Source organism: Micropterus salmoides, unplaced genomic scaffold (genome assembly GCF_014851395.1).
Source record: "Micropterus salmoides isolate LMB-PRFRI ecotype aquatic unplaced genomic scaffold, ASM1485139v1 Ms_hic_scaffold_1, whole genome shotgun sequence".
Lineage (NCBI taxonomy): Eukaryota > Metazoa > Chordata > Actinopteri > Centrarchiformes > Centrarchidae > Micropterus > Micropterus salmoides.
The window spans coordinates 57,656,389-57,679,419 of NW_024040040.1; the positions used below are offsets into that span (position 1 = coordinate 57,656,389).

General features: G+C 45.7%; 1 protein-coding gene across 1 annotated transcript in view; it reads right to left on the reverse strand.

Annotated features, from left to right (window-relative positions):
• The window catches only part of LOC119888640 (piezo-type mechanosensitive ion channel component 2-like), a 71,598-nt gene that overhangs the window by 41,218 nt on the left and 7,349 nt on the right, over window positions 1-23,031 (reverse strand). Inside the window, 13 exon segments of the mRNA XM_038699344.1 lie at window positions 3,901-4,021; window positions 9,425-9,537; window positions 9,648-9,713; window positions 9,825-9,913; window positions 14,298-14,387; window positions 14,462-14,627; window positions 17,590-17,686; window positions 17,784-17,940; window positions 18,177-18,263; window positions 18,340-18,517; window positions 21,857-21,958; window positions 22,234-22,438; window positions 22,517-22,717. Coding sequence (XP_038555272.1) covers window positions 3,901-4,021; window positions 9,425-9,537; window positions 9,648-9,713; window positions 9,825-9,913; window positions 14,298-14,387; window positions 14,462-14,627; window positions 17,590-17,686; window positions 17,784-17,940; window positions 18,177-18,263; window positions 18,340-18,517; window positions 21,857-21,958; window positions 22,234-22,438; window positions 22,517-22,717 — 1,672 coding nt within the window.

The following is a 23,031-nucleotide window of genomic DNA, read 5'->3' on the forward strand; positions in this document are numbered from 1 at the left end:
GACTTACAGTAGTTTAAGCTGTCATTAACTGCATTGCACACTATAGTTGTGCTCTGTAAGTTAAAAACAGGTTACAGCTTTATTGGTTTGAGAGTCTGCAGGGTGTGTTGACTTACAGTAGTTTAAGCTGTCATTAACTGCATTGCACATTATAGTTGTGCTCTGTAAGTTAAAAACAGGTTACAGTTTATTGGTTTGAGAGTCTGCAGGGTTTGTTGACTTACAGTAGTTTAAGCTGTCATTAACTGCATTGCACATTATAGTTGTGCTCTGTAAGTTAAAAACAGGTTACAGTTTATTGGTTTGAGAGTCTGCAGGGTGTGTTGACTTACAGTAGTTTAAGCTGTCATTAACTGCATTGCACACTATAGTTGTGCTCTGTAAGTTAAAAACAGGTTACAGCTTTATTGGTTTGAGAGTCTGCAGGGTTTGTTGACTTACAGTAGTTTAAGCTGTCATTAACTGCATTGCACATTATAGTTGTGCTCTGTAAGTTAAAAACAGGTTACAGCTTTATTGGTTTGAGAGTCTGCAGGGTTTGTTGACTTACAGTAGTTTAAGCTGTCATTAACTGCGTTGCACAGGTTGTGCTCTGTACGTTAAAAACAGGTTACAGCTTTATTGTTGACCATGTAACTTTACAGTTTTATTTAGTTAACTTTACACTGGGTTTGAAACTCATCAAGGTTTGTTGACTTGCAGTAGTTTATCAGCTAACTGTAGACGCATTGTACATTAGGCTAACTGGTTGTGCTCTGTAAGTTAAAAACAGACAGGTTTATTGACTTACTAAGCTGTCATTAATTGCATTGCACATTACATGGTTGTGCTCTTGTGGTGTATAAATGAAAAACACAGGTTAACAGTATCCCTTATAGCTATGAAGTTTTATTAGCAACCTGGATTGAACGCAGCAGGTGATATAACATTCGTAATGAACAGGAGAGACTTGAGAATTGACTTGGACTTTGAGCATCTCTGCCTTAATATAAAACAAGATAAAAATGATCATGGTATCAAACCTCTAAAATGTATTATTTGTAATGCCACTTTTTCCCATTGAACACAATATATTTGAAGCAACAACAAATATACTGCTGCTATAAATCAGTTATCATTTTTGTAGTGTTGATGCACACATACATGTACAGAGAGTGTGTCTCTCTCCAGACAACAAACAGTGGAAAAGCCAGCAGTTGTTTTTTCTTCTGTCCTTTTTTAACAGATGTACACAGTGGCGGAAGACGTAAACAAAAGTACAGACGTGATACCAGCTCAATTTAATTATTGCACTAAATCAGAAAGGTAGCACTCTGCTCTCCCCCGCTCTGTGAAGTAACATGAGGGGTGAAACTAGCTGATGTTAGCTAGTTTATTAGCCCTGTTATCTGCCTCAGTAGTAAGCCAATAGTATTTATTTCACCCGTGTGAAACATGCTAACTTCATTTCACAATAGTGCTAGTGTTGAATTTAGCAAAGAGTGACGGGTGGCACTGCTATAGAGGGGATATCATATTTATTTGACGGTGGAAAGTGTTCAGGGGTTTCCCTCCTTCAGCAGTCCTACACACAGGTGACTGACTGCACACAACCTGCGGGATTCCTGCACTTTCAGTCTTTGACCAGTGTTGGGCAGTAAATAATATTACTTAGTTTCCCAGTAACTAAGTAGTGTAATAGATTACTTTTCCAAAAAAGTAATATTATTACAGTTACTAATCCAAGTAACGCTGCATTACTGAACGCACCGTCCTTGACGTGAGCGCACGACTGTGCGGCAGCTCAGAGGTCAGCTGTTAGCCAAAAACTAAAGAAAGAAAGGAGACAGAGGGAGAGGCGTTCTTTCACCAGCTGTAAGTAGCTACTGCCAAATCTTGTGTGACAGTCTAAGATGCAAAGAACATTGTCGTCCATTGCAAACGTTGTGCGACCAGCAAAAAGCGTTCAGCTGTGAACAATTCTCCATCTAATTTATTGAAGCGTCTGCTAAAGCAGCACAACAACGTGAAACCGGTCGCTGCTGCGATGCATGGCACTCATCGAGAGTGTGCAGCGTGGAACATAACAACAACGATTTTTAAAAATACTGAATAATAGGCTAGTGCTCTTATAAATACATATGCAGAAAAAATGTAGCCAGTTCAAAAGTCGGGATTTACTTGCTTTAACATAATATATTTTGTTCGGAAACGTTAGGCTATTTGTTTAGTAAAAATCACACTCCTTGCTGCTGTCATGAAGATGAGAAAGTCGGGAGAGAGCTTTGTTTGGGGGTGGGGGGTCATAGTGAAAGTAATACAGTAATGTAACGAGGAACGTACTTTTATCACCCAGTAATGAGTCAAATTATTACTTTTTAAAGTCAGAAATACTTTATTGATCCCCAAAGGGAAATTCTGTGTTACAGTTGCACACATTGCACAAGGGCAAAGGAATATAATAAAGATAGTGGTAAATAATATCAATAAAACGCTAAGACGCTTAGAGGGAGGAGTTATTGAGTTTGATGGCCACAGGCAGGAACGACTTCCTGTGGCGCTCTGTGGTGCATTCTGGGGGAATGAGTCTGTCACTGAACGTGCTCCTGTGTTTGAGCAGCACGTCATGGAGCGGGTGGGAGACACCGTCCAAGATGACATGTAGTTTGGACAGCATCCTCCTCTCTGACACCACCGACAGAGAGTCCAGCTCCACCCCCACAACGTCACTGGCCTTGGATCAGTTTGTTGAGTCCTCCGTCCTCAACTCCCAGTCGGGGCTGGTAGGCGAACTGGAGTGGGTCCAGAGAAGGGCTGATCCAGAACTAGTCTCTCCAGGGTCTTCATGATGTGGGAGGTCAGTGCCACGGGTCTGTAGTCCTTGGAGTCAGTGGGACGTGGCGTCTTTGGCACAGGAATGAGGCAAGATGTCTTCCACAGCACAGGGACCCTACGGAGACTCAGGCTCAGGTTGAAGACACGGTGAAGGACTCCACATAGCTGGGGGCCACAGGCTTTGAGCACCCCGGGACGGACACCGTCAGGGCCTGTAGCCTTGTTGGAGTGGAGTCTCCTCAGCTGTCTTCTCGCCTGGTCCTCCTGTACTTCTCCTTAGCCTCCCTGATCTTTACCTTCAGGTCCCCCTGAATGGCCCTCACCTCCTCCCTATTACCATCTCTGAAAGCCCTCCTCTTAGTGTTCAGGATATCCTTGATGTCCTTTGTTACCCACGGTTTGTTGTGCAATCCCTGTTGGCCCGAACAGTCTGAAAGCTGTCGATGGAGGCGTTGTGGTCAGGAATATCCTGGTGTAGCCGAGCCTCCGTGAAGCACATTAAACTACACTCCTGAAACTCCCTTTGACTCCGAGCTAACGCTGTTAGCTCGTCCATCTTATTAGCCAGTGATCTCACGTTGCCCATGATGAGAGAGGGGAGACAAGGTTTAAATCTCTGTTGTCTGGACCCCTCTCTCTTCCCTCGCCGTTTGGTTCCTCCTCTGCATCCTCTGTGTGTCCTCCTCCAGATCTCGGTGGGGATGTCTGTGAGCCTGGGCGCCATGCGGGTCGGCTTCAGCGCGATCAGCTGGTCCCGGGTGTAAACAAAGCGGCCATGTGGGGCCGTGACTTACCAAAACTCTCTCAACTAGCATGATTTGAGAGAGTGTAGTTTATATGAGTTATAGTCCAAGAATCACACAAGTGAGAAATAAAAAGAAAGTTAGAAATAAGATGACGAACGACGGAGCAACTGCAACAGGCTGCATACACGTTGGATTGATAAGTAACAGTAAGTGTCTTTGACAAGACAAACAGCTGAGGTATAGCAGAACATTTGACTTTTTCATACCGCAGGATACTTTAAAACCTGTAACTGGCCAATGCCAGATTCATGTAGAAGACACCACCACTCCTCATACTCACCTCCTTTCAGCTCCTCCTTCCTGCCCCTTCGCTCTGAGGAGTTTTTTTTCCAGAGTTTCTTCTGGTTGTTGCGAGTTCGCATTGCTGTTCTGGAGTCTGTTATCCATGCATGGTAGACAAACTGACAAATAAAGGCAGACAACCATAATAACATCAGTTCATCAGCTTGACCCTAAAGGACAAATTTAACTTTACTCTTCAAACCTTGAAAACATTTAGTTTCTTTCCTTAAATTTACTCATAACTTTGTTTCCATTCCATGTTTTTTCTGACAACATCAGTTTTACATGTGCCCTCCCACTTTACTGTCATACTCTGCCTGTCAGCCATACCTTGTTTTGCACTTTTGAGTTTAGTTTATTATCTGTTATTTTGGTCTGTTGGGTTTTGGGGTTCTGTTTTGTCTATCGTCTAGTGTTCAGTAACCTGTGTCATGTCTGTTACCCCAGTGATCCCTCTGCATGTCTGTCTCTGTTTTCCCCTGCTCTCCCCCTGCCTGCCTGTGCCTCGTTAACCTTGATCCCTGTCACCTGCTCGTTAGTCCCTGTATATATACCTGGTGTTTCTGTCTTGTCTTTGTCTGGTCATTACCTCCTGTTACATTGGCTACATTGTGTTGCAGTGTTGTCTGCTCTGTCTCGTCGTGTTTGGATTTTGGACTTTCGCCTGTTTCCGGATTTCACTTTGGATAACTTTGTTTTTGGACTTTGTTTCTTCAGCCACTCAACCTGTAAGTGTGCTCGCATTGTGTTTGTTAATAAAGCTTTTGAGCTATACCTGCTCGCCTACATGTCCTGCATTTGGGTCCACCACCTGCTCTGCCCTGCCTCACCACCACAACTTGTGACATTTACTGAACCCTGACAGGGAATTCTCTATAAAAAGGACTACTGAAGTTTCTCTGGAGAATTGTGGTGAACCATCTTATTCTTTTACTTTATCTATCCTCCAGACTACACTTTGCAAAATGGTGGTAGAGTCCAAAGTTTATTAGTGACTTGAATCAAATTCACTTGAATTGGGCCTTGCTGCCAGTTTGGGGATTGAACCGGCGACCTCCCAGTCCCAAGCTCGCTTCTCTAACCTTAGGGCCACCACTGCCCCCACATTTGTAGTAGTGAAAAGTAATAGGACTAGTAACAATAATTGTAGCAGAGGGTGTCGAGCAGGAACACGGGGGCAGCAGGTGACCCGCAGCCACAGATCCAGACTCCACAGCTCCAGAGCCAGAAAACCTGCAGGAAGTGATAGGAGGAGAGAGGAGAGGGACGAGAAAGCACAAGACTACCAGAAAGGGGAGAAGTTGTGTTAGTAACATGCAATAATGGGATGAGGTTGCATACAGAGGGAGAGAAAGTAGAGGAGAGAGGAGCTCAGTGCATCATGGGAAATCCCCCGGCAGTCTAGGCCTATAGCAGCATAACTAAGGGATGGTTCAGGACTCACCTGAGCCAGCCCTAACTATAAGCTTTATCAAAGAGGAAAGTCTTAAGCCTACTCTTAAATGTGGAGATGGTGTCTGCCTCCTGAACCCAAACTGGAACCTGGTTCCACAGGAGAGGAGCTTGATAGCTGAACGCTCTGGCTCCTAGTCTACTTTTGGAGACTCTAGGAACCACAAGTAACCCTGCATTCTGGGAGCGCAGTGCTCTGGTGGGGTAGTAAGGTACTATGAGCTCTTTAAGATAAGATGGTGCCTGACCATTAAGAGCTTTGTAGGTAAGAAGAATGATTTTAAATTCTATTCTGGATTTTACTGGAAGCCAATGCAAAGAAGCTAAAACAGGAGAAATGTGATCTCTTTTCCTGGTTCCTGTCAGAACACGTGCTGCAGCATTCTGGATCAGCTGAAGAGTCTTGACGGACTTTTTCGAGCAGCCTGATAATAAGGAATTGCAGTAATCCAGCCTAGAAGTAACAAATGCAGGGACTAGTTTTTCTGCATCATTTTTAGACAGGAAGTTCCTGATTTTCGCAATATTACGTAGGTGAAAAAAGGCGGTCCTTGAAATTTGCTTAATGTGAGACTTAAACGACATGTCCTGTCTTGATCGATAGATCATCTGCATAACAATGAAAGTTTATGGAATATTTCCTGATATATTGCCTAAAGGAAGCATATATAAAGTGAAGAGGATTGGTCCGAGGACAGATCCTTGAGGAACTCCATGACTAACTTTGGCGTGCATGGAGGACTCATCGTTAACATGTACAAACTGAAATCGATCTGATAAATAGGACTTAAACCAGCTTAGAGCGGTTCCTTTAATGCCAATGAAATATTCCAGTCTCTGCAATAGGATCTGATGGTTAGTGGTATCTGATATGAGGTGATATGCAGCACTTAGATCTAATAAAACCAGTACAGAGACAAGTCCTTTGTCTGATGCAATAAGGAGGTCATTAGTAATTTTCACCAGTGCTGTCTCTGTGCTATGATGAGCTCTAAATCCTGACTGAAAATCCTCAAATAAACTATTGCTCTGTAGAAAGTCACACAGCTGTTTAGCAACTGCTTTCTCCAGAACCTTAGAGAGAAATGGAAGGTTAGATATAGGTCTATAGTTGGCTAAAACATCCGGATCAAGTTTGGGCTTTTTCAGAAGAGGTTTAATTACAGCTACTTTAAAGTACTGTGGTACATAGCCTGTTGATAAAGATAGATTGATCATATCTAGTATAGAAGTGCTGACTAAGGGTAAAACATCTTTAAGCAACCTAGTCGGGATGGGGTCTAAGAGGCAGGTTGATGGTTTAGATGAAGAAATTAAAGATTGAGGGAAGCAAAACAGTCTAAACATGTATCTGGTTCTACAGCTGTTTCTAAGGTTCCTGAGTTAAGAGATAAGTCGGTGCCAATTGAGGGCAGGTCTTGGTGAATTTTGTTTCTAATAGTTAGAATTTTATCATTAAAGAAGCTCATGAAGTCGTAACTACTGAGAGCTATGGGAATACTTGGCTCAATAGAGCTGTGACTCTCTGTCAGCCTGGCTACAGTGCTGAAAAGAAACCTGGGGTTGTTCCTATTTTCCTCTATTAATGACGAGTAGTACGCTGCTCTGGCATTACGGAGGGCCTTCCTATAAGTTTTAAGACTATCTTGCCAAATTAAACGAGAATTTTCCACTTTGGTGGAACGCCAATTCCTCTCAAGTTTCCGCGATATTTGCTTTAATTTGCGAGTTTCAGTATTATACCATGGAGCTAACCGTCTTTGTTTTAGTATTTTCTTTTTTAGAGGGGCTACAGAGTCGAGTGTCATTCGCAGCGAACTATCAACAAGATGATCGATTTGGGAGGGACTGAAATTATCATAGGAGTCCTCCGTTACTTTGTGACTTGATAATGAATTTAGAGCTGATGGAATCGCATCCTTAAATTTAGCTACAGCACTATCAGACAGACATCTTGTATAGAAAGTTTTGCCTAATGGCGAGTAGTTCAGCAATACAAACTCAAAAATTATCAAACAGTGGTCGGATAGGTTTAACTTGCATGCTAGTGGTCCTAAATGGCTGTCCCTTGAGAATTTGTCATGCCATCCCGCTTCTTTACATGCATTGCTCTGCTCAACATTGCCATCACCTCATCCTATATATAAATACTCTCTGAATCCAGTGGTTAAGCACTCCTTCAAAATATGGGGACAGTTTAGAAGACATTTTTCACTTAATGATGTATCAGTTTTCGCTCCCATAGCAAGAAATCACATGTTTACTCCTTCTATTATAGATGATTCTTTTGGCGCCTGGTCTGTAAATGGCCTTAGGGTACTAAAGGATATGTATATTGATGGCACTTTTGCAATCTTTCGGCAAACTGAAAACTAAATTCCAAATTCCCAACACTCACTTCTTCAAATATCTTCAACTTCGCAGTTTTGCTGCATCATCTGTTAGTCACTTCCCCTCATTACCACCTGAGTCACTTCTTGAGACTGTTCTAGAAGTGAATCCAAACTCCAAGGGGGCCATTGGTAAAATATATAGTGTAATGAATACTCATAATATGGAACTGTCTATAGGAATTTCTGAGGATGTATGGGAATCTATATTGAAAAACATTCATTCATCTTCAATATGTCAAAGACATCGAGTGATTCAATTTAAAGTTGTTCATAGACTGCATTGGTCTAAAGTAAAACTGGCAAAATTTAAATCAGACATAGATCCTCACTGTGATAGTACGGGCCAGGTGCTCGGTACACTATAACGAAGAGAATTGGTTGCAGTGATTTCCAACTTGGGTGTGAAAGACTAAGAACAAGACTTTCAAATGAGTTATAGTTTAGTTTAGGTTTAGAGCTGATTAGTAGGCTAGAGTGGAAGATAGCTGCAACTCCACCTCCTCGGCCTGTGCCTCGAGGAATGTGAGTATTAATATGACTGGGAGGGGATTCATTTATATTAGTTCATTTACTAGTACACCTTTACAAGAGAGAGATCTGATGTCCACATTTAACTCTCCTATTCGTTTGCACTATTGCTCTTGTGGTTTTAATTTTTATGAGGTTTTTAATGCACACCCAGCCCCCCCCTTCGTGGCTGCTCAGGAGATGCCGGAGGACGGCTACCAGAGGCTAACTCAGGCCGTTCCGCACCGACTACCGGGGACTGGCTAGCTACAGTAGCTAAAGACTGATCTACCAAGGTGCGGAGCCGGACTTCTAAATCACTGAGCCTCACCTCCATGTCTATAAATAAACTACACTTATTACACGTACCATTACCGCTAAAGGAGGCAGAGGAGTAACTGAACATCTGACACACCGAGCAGGAGAAAGTAGGAGAGAGAGAGGGAGAAGGAGAAGCCATCTCTAGCTGCTGAGTTAAAACTTTCAAAAACAACTATGAGATTAAAAAGCAGTCACTAAAAGATGGAAAGAACTGTGAGTGCTTAGGTAGAACTACTGTAAGAATAAGTGTTTAGAGGATAGCTGGCCGCTGTAATGATAACAAACAAATTTAACTGGTATTTAGCGAGAGCAGCCCAACACGCTACCAACACACAAGCACCGGGAACGGAAACGAGTCGACACGCTTACCGCAGTACGTCAGCACTCCTCTGATTACTAAACGTACTAAACTCCATAATCCAAGCCCACGTTCCTTCTGGGCCACTGTGCTCCTCCAACAAATGCCGCCTGGCTCTGACATCCCTTCACACAAAGCGACCTCAGTCCCTGTTCTCACCTGTGACACCACGATGGTGGAACGAGCTACCGCACGCCATCAGAGCAGGGGCGTCCCTCTCTGACTTCAAGAAGATCCTGAAAACTCTGCAGAGAACACTTCCTCTGATAACATCTCGAACCTCTCCATTTTCTTTGTTCACTCTCACTTCTTCCCCTAGGTATTTACCCCATTGATGTGATATGTGCTATTAGCTCTTACTAGTATGTTGTTAGTTGTAGATCTCGTGCTGTAGTTGATGCTCTGTTGATGCTTGTATGTTGTTCCTCAAATGTAAGTCGCTTTGGATAAAAGCGTCTGCCAAATGAGTAAATGTAAATGGAGACTCTCACTTGGAAGGCTGATTTCTCAGGTAGCTCCTCCTTCTTCTCCTCCTCCTCCTCCTTCTCCTCATCCTCCTCCTCACTGTCTGTCTCAAACAGGTAGTAGTCACCACTTCTCACCACTGCAGGCAGCAGACAGATCAGAGAGACAGTTACTCAGAAAGACCTGAAGAGCACACACAGCTCTGAAAGCACAGGTGAGCGTGATGATGTCACAGGTCATGTGACTCACTTGAGGTGTGGTTTACCCATGGTCTCCACCACTCCTTCTGTCGCTGCCCCTTCTTGTTTTCCTGACCTACAATTCCAAACAAAACAATAAAGGAAACACAAACATAAATTCATTCATTCAGTGATTGACAGCTGCGAATGCCACAGTTACCATGGCAACTGATGTTTGTTTACAGACCATCAGTTTGAACGCTGTCTCGTTTCCAGCTCAACATCTTCTCTTTTCCTCTGCGGAACTTCTGCTGTCGAGTTTTAATCCTCTCCATCCTGAAGGACACAGGAAGTAGTTCACAGGTCAGACCGGTCCGGGTTCACAAGTAACAGGAAGAGAGTCCAGTGTTTCAGGACAAACACAAGTGGGCCAATCAACGCCTGGTCCAGGACTTGACTGACATAATTTGATTAACTGTGTGAAGCACAGAATTGCCCCATCCATCCATCGTCAATCGCTTATCCTGTGTACAGGGTCGCGGGGGGGCTGGAGCCAATCCCAGCTGACATCGGGCACAAGACGGGGTACACCCTGGACAGGTCGCCAGTCCATCACAGGGCCACACGTAGACGAACAACCGCTCACACTCACACCTAAGGACAATTTAGGGTCACCAATCAACCTAGCCTGCATGTCTTTGGACGGTGGGAGGAAGCCTGAGCACCCACGTTGTTGAACCCACGACCTTCTTGCTGTGAGGCGACAGTGCTAACCACTGCACCACCGTGCCACCCCAGACTTTACCCATGATGTTTAAAAACAATGTCCAAGTACAGAGTCATATCTTGCTGTCTCAAGTCCAATCTTAAGACTTGAGTTTTTCTACAGTCTTGAGTCAGACTTGACTTGACCTAGCTGGCATTGTGAATTGGACTTGTCTCTGTCTCAGTATTGTGACTCTGACTCATCTTGGTCTCAGTGATGTGACTGTAGCCTTAGTACAGCGTTTATCTCTCTGTTAGATTCAACTGGCTTCTCTGTTCATAAACCGATTCGCTGTTTTAACCACACCCTCGACCTTGTTCTGGTATATGGTATTGAAACTGAACATTTAATAGTGTTCCCACAAAATGAGTTACGTACGTAACTACAGCTCTATGAATTCTGGATGACCGCCAGAGGCAGTGCTTAATGTCCCATTTATACTCCTGGTTCGCCTTGACGTGTAGTTACATTTTTGAGGAGGTGCACGTCAGCTTACGGCGTAGGGTAGGGGGATACGCAGAGGCTACGCCATCGATTCGATGCAGAAATATAAAGTACACTTAACACTGAAAGTTATCCGTCTCCCGCAAGTCGAGTATTTAATATTATCAAAGGCTGGGAAACATCACATCCAGCACCCGGACTATCAGCACTGGCGCCCCCCAGGGATGTGTGCTCTCCCCACTGCTCTTCTCCCTCTACACCAACGACTGCACCTCAGGAGACCCATCTGTCGGCCTCATCCGGGACGGTGATGAGTCGGCCTACAGACGGGAGGTTGATCAGCTGGCTCTCTGGTGCGGCCAGAACAACCTGGAGCTTAATACGCTCAAAACTGTGGAGATGACCGTGGACTTCAGGAAGAGCCCCCCCACTCTGCCCCCCATCACCATACTCAACAGCCATGTGTCTGCTGTGGGATCCAGACAAGAACCGTCACTGCAGATCCATCTCACCCCGGACACAACCTGTTTCCAGCCATGAACAGCTGATTTCAATACACAATTCCTGTGCAATAACCCAGTAACTCTGTCTCTAATCAGCCACCTGTTTACAGGCTAACACTTATTATTTATTCATCATTCTCTATTTCAGAGCTGTACATACTGTTATATTTTCATATGACAGGTGATTTGCTGCAATCTTCCTTCTCTTCTGGACCTGTACGCCTCCAGGACTCTGAGGCGAGCAGGAAAGATTGCAGCTGACTCCTCCCACCCTGGACACAAACTGTTTCAGACTCTCCCCTCTGGCAGGAGGCTGCGGTCCATCAGGACCAAAACCAGCTTCCCATCTGCAGCTAGCCTCATTAACAAGGCCCGGGCCCCCACTGACACTCCCCCCTTTCAAATAATACAAATGTCTCTGCACATGTAAATATTATTTGATTTCATATCAAGCACAAACCTGGCACATTGCACATATTTGTTGTTAATTGTTAATCTTTGTTGTTGAATATTTTTATATTGTATTGTATTTATATTTATATATTTATGTTCACAATACTCTCTTCCGTTGCAATACTTCTGCGTAATACACATGTAAATATCTGCCACATTGTTCTTTCTCTGCAAATAGTTGTATTATTTTTCTCTATTCTCCATCTTCTCCAACCCCTGTCATAACCCTAGAACCCTCTTCTCCACAATGAACAACCTCATCAAGCCTCGGACCGTCACCCTCCCTACCTCTTCTCCTGATCTCTGCAACTAATTCCTTCACTTTTTCGCTGATAAAATCAACACTATTTATCAGTCTCTATCCCCTGCATCTGACCTCCCAGTATCTACTCCAGCACCTACCACGGACCCTCTTCCCCCTATCCTGCCTGACCTCCCTCCTCCTCCTCCGCACTGCCTCATCTCCCAGTTTGACCTGGTCACCACTCCTGAAATCTCTAAACTCATCAGCTCTTCCGAACCCACTACCCGCTCACTTGACTGCCTCCCTACTCCTCTCATGAAGTCATGCCTCCCCGTCCTTCCCCCCTACCTCACTAACCTCTTCAACTCCTCACTGTCCCTTGGAACTGTCCCCTCTGCTTTCAAAACTCCCGCTGTTACCCCAGCCCTTAAAAACCCTTAATAACTACCGCCCAATGTCCAACCTCCCCTTTCTGTTTAAAACCCTTGAACGTATAGTCGCCTCACAACTACAAACTCATCTTCATGCCAATAACCAATTTGAACCTTTCCAACCTGGTTTTCGCCCCTTCCACAGAACAGAAACTGCTCTCCTCAAAGTCTTCAACGACCTCCCTTAACATCCTTATTCTTCTTGACCTGAGTGCAGCCTTCGATACCGTGAGCCATAACATCCTGTTCACCAGACTCAAAGACCTTGGTATCGAAGGTACTGCACTCACCTGGCTCCGTTCCTACCTTTCCAACAGATCCCACTTCATCTCTCTTCATAACCACACCTCTGCTACAGTCACAGTCACCCAAGACGCTCCCCAAGGCTCCGTACTCGGCCCCCTTCTCTTCATCATCTCCCATCAGCTCCCAGTTTTGGGGACAGAGCCTTTTCCAGGGCAGCCCCCTGGCTCTGGAACTCCCTTCCCCATGAAGTCCCTCACCATTTTCCAGTCCTGCGTTAAGACCCATCTCTTCACCTCTGCCTATCCCTAGCCGTTTATTTATTAGGGCCCGAGCACGAACCGTGCGAGGTCCCTATTGATTTAAGATTGTTTTTTTATTTATTTTTTTTCTGCAAAGTAAGCTCAATTTTGGGGGCCTAAACATACTCGAAAACTCACCAAACTTTGCACACATGTCAGAAGTGGTGAAAAATTTTGTATTTTATGGGTTTCGCACATGGGCGTGGCAAAATGACTCGCTAGCGCCACCTAGAAAATTGGAAAAAATTTGCCCCTCATCCACGTTCAACCTAGCACGAAATGTTCAGGGGACATGTATCATATCAAGACACACAAAAAAGCCTCAAGAAGCCATACCCTAAAGTCGACAGGAAGTCGGCCATTTCGAATTTTACGGCCATTTTTGGATGATTTACACACTTCGTACTTTAACGAACTCCTCCTAGGGATTTAGTCGGATCAACGTCAAATTTCTGCTGTGCCTTCTAAAGGCACTGACGATGACAAGTTGTGCTATCTGTGAGTTTTTGTCCATGGGCGTGTCTGTGGCGTCGATGATTCGCCATGAAACAGGAAGTTGTTGTAACTTCAGTGTACATGCTCACATCTGCGCAAAACTTTCCATGCTTGATAAGTGTCCCGCCCCGAACACATCTACACGCCAATATTCATTTATATCCACAGCGCCAAATACTATGCAGCGCCACAAAGGGGAACAGGAAGTGACGTATAACACCTTCATGCAGTGTCTGAAGTGCGTAGCAAATACACAGCGGCACCGACAGAGCTCCAGAATATGCAACGCGGTATCCTCACACCGCGACACGCTACTCGTGCCCAATGCTGCTTACAGCTTTAATATTATTATTAAGTGTGGCAGAAGTTAGCAGACAGAGAGCGACGGACTTCACATGATAGGATTCACAACCTGGATTCATTTTTATGAAAAGCTGCTTTGAAGCGGGCGACCCGTCGGGGTTTAAGAGGGTTTTATACATCCAAAGAACAAAAACCAGACCAGGTATCTACTGGAGACCTGCGTTCTGAATGTGTTCCCACAGCAGGCCAGGAAACAGGAGGCAGCTGTTAATTGTTTTACGGTATTTCAGTTTTGTGGGTGATTTTCATCAGATTATTTTTGGTCTGTGTCTCTGTGTTTCTAATCAGACTTGTCTCAGTCTCGAATCCTGACCCAGTCATCTCAGCCATTTTAGACATGTCTAGGTGTTTTGGTGATTTTAGGTTTTGCTATGGATGTTTCTTGGCCTTGAGCGTGTTGGGACTTGTTCTGGACTGGATTGGACTTGTTTTATTCCAGTGAGCCTGTCCTGACTGCAGTTGTGTTTGTGTCTTACTGTCTCTTCAGCAGGTCCATGGATGTCTTCTCCACCTCCAGTCTCGCTCTGACAGCTTTCACTGTGGACGCCTCGAAGAGCTCCGCCCCTCTGCAACACACACACATTAACATCATGACTCAGTGTGTGTGCTTATGTACGTGAGTGTGTGTGCGAGTGTGTACCTGGAGGCCAGCAGTTGTGTATTTTGCAGGTCCAGTACCACATACAGGAAGTAGTGACTCCTGAAGACTCTCCTCTGCAGCAACAGGAAACAGAAACACACGCCGTCCCAGATGATCCCCGCCTCGTCACTCGGCAACTCACACTGTTTACTACTCTGCTGCTCCGCTGCAGGGACGTCAGACAGGTAGACAGACAGGTAGAGAGACGGGTAGACAGATGGGTAGATAGACAGACAGGTAGACGGGTAGACAGATGGGTAGATAGACAGACAGGTAGACGGGTAGACAGACGGGTAGACAGACAGGTAGAGAGACGGGTAGATAGACAGTTAGACGGGTAGACAGATGGGTAGATAGACAGACAGGTAGACGGGTAGACAGACAGGTAGAGAGACGGGTAGATAGACAGTTAGACGGGTAGACAGATGGGTTGATAGACAGACAGGTAGACAGATGGGTTGATAGACAGACGGGTAGACAGACGGGTAGATAGACAGTTAGACGGGTAGACAGACAGTTAGATGGGTAAATAGACGGGTTGGCAGACGGGTAGAGAGACGGGTAGATAGACAGACGGGTAGACAGACGGGTAGATATACGGGTAGGCAGATGGGTAGATAGGTAGACAGATGGATAGACAGACAGGTAGATAGACAGACGGGTAGACAGACAGGTAGAGTGACGGGTAGATAGGTAGACAGATGGGTAGACAGACAGGCAGACAGGTAGATAGACAGAGGGGTAGACAGACAGGTAGATAGACAGTTAGACGGGTAGATAGACAGGTAGGCAGATAGGTAGATAGGTAGACAGATGGGTAGATGGACAGGCAGACAGACAGGTAGATAGACAGACGGGTAGATAGGCAGCTAAACCTAAACTAAATTATAACTCATTTGAAAGCCTCGTTCTTAGTCTTTGACACCCAAGTTGGGAATCACTGCAATAGTTTATTTGAGGATTTTCAGTCAGGATTTAGAGTTCATCATAGCACAGAGACAGCACTGGTGAAAATTACTAACGACCTCCTTATTGCATCAAACAAAGGACTTGTCTCTGTACTGGTTTTACTAGATCTTAGTGCTGCATTTGATACCATTGACCATCAGATCCTATTGCAGAGACTGGAACATTTCATTGGCATTAAAGGAACCACTCTAAGCTGGTTTAAGTCCTATTTATCAGATCGATTTCAGTTTTTACATGTTAATGATGAGTCCTCCATGCACGCCAAAGTTAGTCATGGAGTTCCTCAAGGATCTGTCCTCGGACCAATCCTCTTCACTTTATATATGCTTCCTTTAGGCAATATTATCAGGAAATATTCCATAAACTTTCATTGTTATGCAGATGATACTCAGTTATATCTATCGATCAAGCCAGATAAAACTCATCAGTTAGCTAAATTTCAAATGTGCCTTCAGGATGTTAAAACCTGGATGACCTGTAATTTTCTAATGTTAAACTCAGATAAAACTGAAGTTATTGTTCTGGGGCCTAAGCACCTCCGTGACGCACTATCTAAAGATATAGTTTCCCTTGATGGCATCGCCCTGGCCTCCAGCACCACTGTGAGGAATCTTGGAGTTATCTTTGATCAGGACATGTCGTTTAAGTCTCACATTAAGCAAATTTCAAGGACCGCCTTTTTTCACCTACGTAATATTGCGAAAATCAGGAACTTCCTGTCTAAAAATGATGCAGAAAAACTAGTCCATGCATTTGTTACTTCTAGGCTGGATTACTGCAATTCCTTATTATCAGGCTGCTCGAAAAAGTCCATTAAGACTCTTCAGCTGATCCAGAATGCTGCAGCACGTGTTCTGACAGGAACCAGGAAAAGAGATCACATTTCTCCTGTTTTAGCTTCTTTGCATTGGCTTCCAGTAAAATCCAGAATAGAATTTAAAATCATTCTTCTTACCTACAAAGCTCTTAATGGTCAGGCACCATCTTATCTTAAAGAGCTCATAGTACCTTACTACCCCACCAGAGCACTGCGCTCCCAGAATGCAGGGTTACTTGTGGTTCCTAGAGTCTCCAAAAGTAGACTGGGAGCCAGAGCGTTCAGCTATCAAGCTCCTCTCCTGTGGAACCAGGTTCCAGTTTGGGTTCAGGAGGCAGACACCATCTCCACATTTAAGAGTAGGCTTAAGACTTTCCTCTTTGATAAAGCTTATAGTTAGGGCTGGCTCAGGTGAGTCCTGAACCATCCCTTAGTTATGCTGCTATAGGCCTAGACTGCCGGGGGATTTCCCATGATGCACTGAGCTCCTCTCTCCTCTACTTTCTCTCCCTCTGTATGCAACCTCATCCCATTATTGCATGTTACTAACACAACTTCTCCCCTTTCTGGTAGTCTTGTGCTTTCTCGTCCCTCTCCTCTCTCCTATCACTTCCTGCAGGTGTTTCTGGCTCTGGAGCTGTGGAGTCTGGATCTGTGGCTGCGGGTCACCTACTGCCCCCGTGTTCCTGCTCGACACCCTCTGCTGCAACGACTATTGTTACTAGTCCTATTATTATTATTGTTATTATAATCATTAACATTACGACTGTTCGATGTACGATTTTTCATTTAGTCTATAGCAACATCACCTTTACTGTCTGTACCTCTGTGTGTGGATATTGTGTAGGCTGCCTCCCTCCCCTCTCTCTCTCTCCTTCCATCCCTCTATTTTTCTCTCTCTCTCTCCCTCTCTCTCTCTCTCTCTCTCTCTCTCCTTCACCCCAACCGGTGGAGGCAGATGGCCGCCCACCCTGAGCCATGGTTCTGCTCGAGGTTTCTGCCTCTTAAAAGGAAGTTTTTCCTTGCCTCTGTCGCCTAGTGCTTGCTCTTGGTGGGAACTGTTGGGCTTCTGTAAATAACATCACAGAGTAACTGTTGTTGGGATTTGGCGCTATATAAATAAAATTGAATTGAATTGAATAGACAGACAGGTTGACAGACAGACAGGCAGACAGACAGACAGGCAGACGGGTAGACAGACAGGCAGACAGGCAGACAGGCAGACAGGCAGACAGGCAGGTAGACAGACAGACACACAGACGGGGTAGACAGACAGGCAGACAGGTAGACAGGCAGACAGGCAGACAGACAGGTAGGCAGACAGACAGACGGGTAGACGTACGTTTGGTGTATCCTTTGATGGTGCAGGCCAGACTGAAGAGCTGAATGAGCCAACAGTGATTCAGCACCAGGGACTTAATGAACCCGCAGGCCAGGATCTGAACACAGACACATGGGCAGATATCGGTCCTGGACTGGATCGTATTTCAGTAAACATCAGCAAGAAGAGGACTGGGCGTTGATGAAGCGTCTTACCGAAAGAATATTCTTCATGGTGATGACGAACACATTGTAGCCAATCAGACAGTCCCAGTACACCAGGATGGATTTGGCTGGCTTCAGAAGCAGCTCTCCGCCCACCAACAGGAAGTAGAAACAGGCCACCAGGTAGCCCATGCAGAAGATACTGATCCTGGAACAAGTGGAAACACGGTTGGTGTTAAGCTGTCTGTGTCATGGTTCAAGTCAGTCCTCGAAGACGTTTTGCCTCTCATCGAACAGTCCAGCTGGTTAACCTCTGAGGGCTCGTTACCTGGGTGATGATTCGGCCTTGGTGCTCCTGCACCGACAGCCGGTTCCGGTTTGAGGAGCACGGAACAATTCAACTTTGAAACAACAATTCAGGTACTTGTGGCTCCACCCACTCACCTGGTCGTCCCGGTGATGAAGATTATGGTGAGGACGAACCAGAACATGTAGCTGAAGATGATCACCTTCATCATGTCCAGGTAAGACCTGCACACACAGAGGTCAAAGGTCAGACAGACGCACAGGTAAACAGGCAGGCAGTTGGACAGTGGGCGGAGTTTACCTGCACATCATGAAGTCAGGGACCGCGCTGAGACGGAGTCGTCTGATGGGATCAGAGACCTGCCCGTCATCTTCGTCCAGCTCACTGTTGTCTCCTGCAAGGATCTGGACCGACGGCTGAAGCTCCTCCTCAAACACCTGCAGCTGCAGAGAGGCGCCGAGGAGGAGAAGGAAGTCATCTGAAAGATCAGAGAACACAGCTGGACTGTAGGAAGTCAGTCTCCCATAATGCACCACTTCTCCCAGAACACTGTCCCGAACAGTTTGGTGTTCTCATGTTCCATTTGTTGGAACAACAACCTGAGACGTTCCTCGCAGAACTCTGGCACCTGAGGAAACTCTGCTTTAACACGTTAGTGACCAGAATTCACACTCACAACCAGGACCCAGGGGGACCCAGAGGGACCCAGGGGAACCCAGAGGGATCCAGGGGGAGCAAGGAGGACCCAGAGGGATCCAGGAGGATCCAGGGGGACCAAGCAGGACCCAGGGGGACCCAAGAAGACCCAGGAGGACCTAGAGGGATCCAGGAGAACCCAGGTGGATCCAGGACGTGCCAGAGGGACCCAGGAGGATCCAGGAGGACCCAAGAGGGATCCAGGAGGACCCAAAAGGGATCCAGGGGGACCCAGAGGGATCTAGGGGGACTCAGGAAGACCCAGAGGGACCCAGGAGGATCCAGGAGGACCTAGAGGAATCCAGAGGGATCCAGAGGGATCCAGGAGGACCCAGGTAGATCCAGGACGTGCCAGGGGAACCCAAAAGGGATCCAGGAGGACCCAAGAGGGATCCAGGAGGACCCAGAGGGATCTAGGGGGACCCAGGAGGACCCAGAGGGATCTAGGGGGACTCAGGAAGACCCAGAGGGACCCAGGAGGATCCAGGAAGACCCATTTACATTTATTTATTTGGTAGACGCTTTTATCCAAAGCGACTTACATTTGAGGAACAACATACAAGCATCAACAGAGCTTCAAATACAGATCTACAACTGACAAAACATACTAGTATGAGCAGTAATAAATACTAGTAAGAGCTCATAGTACATATCACATCAATGGGGTAGATACCTAGGGAAGGAAGTAAGAGTTAACAAAAAGTGCAATCAAAACAAAAAAGAGCAATCAATACAAGATCATTGTAGGGGATAGAAGAAGAAGAGCACAGGAAGTGCATGTTAGAGGTTAGGAGTTAGAGGTGTTATCAGTGGAAGTGTTCTCGGAAGAGATGAGTTTTCAAGAGCTTCTTGAAGTTAGAGAGGGACGCCCCTGCTCGGATGGCGTGTGGTAGCTCGTTCCACCATCGTGGTGTCACAGATGAGAATAGCCGGGACTGGGATTGCTTTGTGTGAAGGGATGGCAGAGCCAGGCGGCGTTTCGTTGGAGGAGCATAGCGGCCGAGAAGGAACGTAAGTTTGTATTATGGAGTTTAGGTAGATGGGTGCAGACCCAGTAGTCACTCTGTATGCAAGCATTAGTGACTTGAATTTGATTCTGGAGGCCACGGGGAGCCAGTGGAGGTCACTGAGTAATGGAGTGACATGAGTCCTTTTGGGCTGATCAAAAACCAGACGCACTGCTGCGTTCTGAACCATTTGTAAGGGTTTCACTGCACAAGCTGGAAGACCTGCTAGGCATTGCAGTAGTCAAGGTGAGAGATAACCATGGCCTGTATCTGGAGCTGGGTGGCGGACTGAGTGAGGTAGGGCCTATGTTGTATAGAGCAAAGCAGTATGACCGAGAGACAGCAGCAACATGGTCTGAAAAGGACAGCTGGTCATCAATCATGACACCCAAGTTTCTCACCACCTTGGTTGGAGTGATGGTTGTGGAGTCAATTTGTAGTGTGATGTTATGGTGGATAGATTGCTTGGCTGGAATGACCAAGTGTTCAGTCTTAGAGAGGTTTAGTTGAAGGTGGCAAGCCTTCATCCATGCAGATATGTCCGAGAGACAGTCCGAGACGGTGGGGTCGCCTGGCGGGAAGGATAGGTAGAGTTGCGTATCGTCTACATAGCATTTGTAAGAGAAGCCATGCGGGCGAATGATCGGCCCCAGTGAAGTGGTGTAAATTGAGAAGAGAAGGGGCCCTAGCACTGAGCCTTGGGGCACCCCTGTGGGGAGGCAGTGGGAGGAGGATAATTGTCCTTGCCATAAAACATTGTAGGAACGCCCAGAGAGGTAGGATTCGAACCACAGTAGTGATTTACTCGAGATTCCCATTGCTGAGAGAGCGGATAGCAGGATCCTGTGGTTGACTGTGTCAAAGGCAGCTGAACCGAGGATTGGGCTGCATCTTTAGCTGACCTTAGGGCTTCTGTTACAGACATCAGAGCCGTTTCAGTAGAGTGGGCACTCTTAAAACCAGACTGATATGGATCTAGGAGGTCATTCCCTGAGAGGAATTCTGAGACCTGTTTGAAGACTCCCCGTTCAATAATTTTGGATAAAAACGGTAGTAGAGACATTGGTCGATAGTTCTCAACTTCAGTTGGGTCAAGTGAGGGCTTTCTGAGCAAGGATGTAACCCGAGCCCTTTTGAAAGTGGTCGGGAAGGTTCCTGAAGCCAGAGAAGTATTTATCACATGAGTGATTGTCTGGACCACAGTAGGAGATATGGCTTGGAGGAGGTTCGTAGGAATCGGGTCCAGTGGGCATGTAGTTGGACGGCTACGGGTCAAGAGTTCTGATACTTTGTTCTCTGTGAGAGGAGTAAATGAGGAGAATGAACAACCACTGACCTGGGAGGGCAGAGGAACAGATGTAGTAGGACTGCTACAATGGTTGAGTTTGAGTGTTTCAGAGAATTGGCTAGCCTGTGAAGAAGGCAGCAAAGGTATCAGCAGACAAGTTTGTGGGTGGTGGAGGTGGAGGAGGATTTAGTAGCGCTTTAAAGGTGGAAAATACTTTCATTGAGTCAATGTCACTGCTTATTTTAGAACGCAGTTTTGGCAGCACTGATGCTTGTTGAGAAGGAGGATAGGAGCAATTGGGTCTTTGGTTTTTTGCCGTCATGCCGATCAGATGGATCCGGGAGGACCCAGTGGGACCCGGGAGGACTCCGGTGCTGACACAGAAACTCACCTGAGGAAGCCAAAATCCTCCTGGGAGCACACCATTCTTCTGTTTTCAGAAAACCAAATGAGGCCTTTAAAGAGAAGAACAGGGTCCCGACAGCCCAACATGGTCGAGGTTCACTGGTGTTTTGGGGTTGCTTTGCTGCTACAGGCTCCGAAAGTCAGGACCAAAATCTGAAGACTGACAAAGAATTCTGGGGCCCAATGTAGGGCCCAGTAATCGAAAGCTTGGTCTCCACCAGAGGTCATGGGAGAAGTATTGCATTATGTGACAGACATGCAGGAGACAAGATATAAACAGTTAAGAGATTTGGTTTGTTAAAATAAAAACAGCTCCCACAGCAGGTGGGATTCATTAGTTGTTACCATCTCTAAAGTTCTCTCAATGTGTGTTTTATGCTGAGGGAGGAAAACAAAATCTGCTGAATGATGATGATCTTACAGAGGAGGAAGAGGGGGTTGGGGGGTGTCAGGTGATCAGGGAGGAAGAGCCACTTCACCACATTGGAGTCCATGTTGGAGGACGGAGGTCTCCAGGGATAATCTGAAAGAACCACGTTCCTGCTCTTACAAAGAGTTTCAACTTTTTCTTCAAAAAATTTATGGTTTTATGAAAAATATGAAGTATTTTTTCTTCAATTTTCAGATTTAATTTAAATGCTTGTGTTTTTGTGAATGGTCTGCTTCAATCAGTTTTATCTCTGTGGACAGAGTCCAGGATGTATTTAACCTAGCATGAAAACACCTCCTTTAATCTTTTCAGTGTAAAAGCCTTGACCAGTTTGCTAACATGGTTTCTACGTTGAGGTGAGTTTGTACCTTTACAGGCAGCTGGAGGGAATCCAATACACAACAGGTACTGGAAACACAACAGCCCCGACAGGAAGTAGCAGTACTTGGGCCACACTGACGCAATGCGCTTCCTGCTGCGCCGTGATAGGATGGTGATGAGGCCGCAGGCGTGGCCAACAGCAAACAGATCCATCCGCTGTCCAATCACGTTCACGGCCAAAAGGAAGCAGGTCTGAGGAGGAAGAGAGTGCAAATGTTTTTAATCAGGCAGAGGTTAGCCTGTTGCTATGCTAATGTGTGTGTGTCTCACCTCCAGTCCAAACTTGTAGAAGAAGTAGTTGAGGAAGTACTTAACACAGCACAGCACGCTGTCGTCTAGGTGACGCCTGGTGATGTCATGAAACAGCGTTTTGGTGGGGGGCGGGACTTTGTTATGGTTGAGACGGTGGAGCTCCTGGTGTCTGTAAATGGTCACCTCGAAGGCTAACAGCGCTAACATCATCAGGTTATACTGTAGAGACATGTTAGCATGATGCTAAGTTATCAGCATTACCATCATCTTGTTATAGTGTAGAGACATGTTAGCATGATGCTAAGTTATCAGAGCTACCATCATCTTGATATTCTGTAGAGACATGTTAGCATGATGCTAAGTTATTAGAGCTACCATCATCTTGATATTCTGTAGAGACATGTTAGCATGATGCTAAGTTATCAGAGCTACCATCATCTTGTTATTCTGTAGAGACATGTTAGCATGATGCTAAGTTATCAGCATTACCGTCATCTTGTTATTCTGTAGAGACATGTTAGCATGATGCTAAG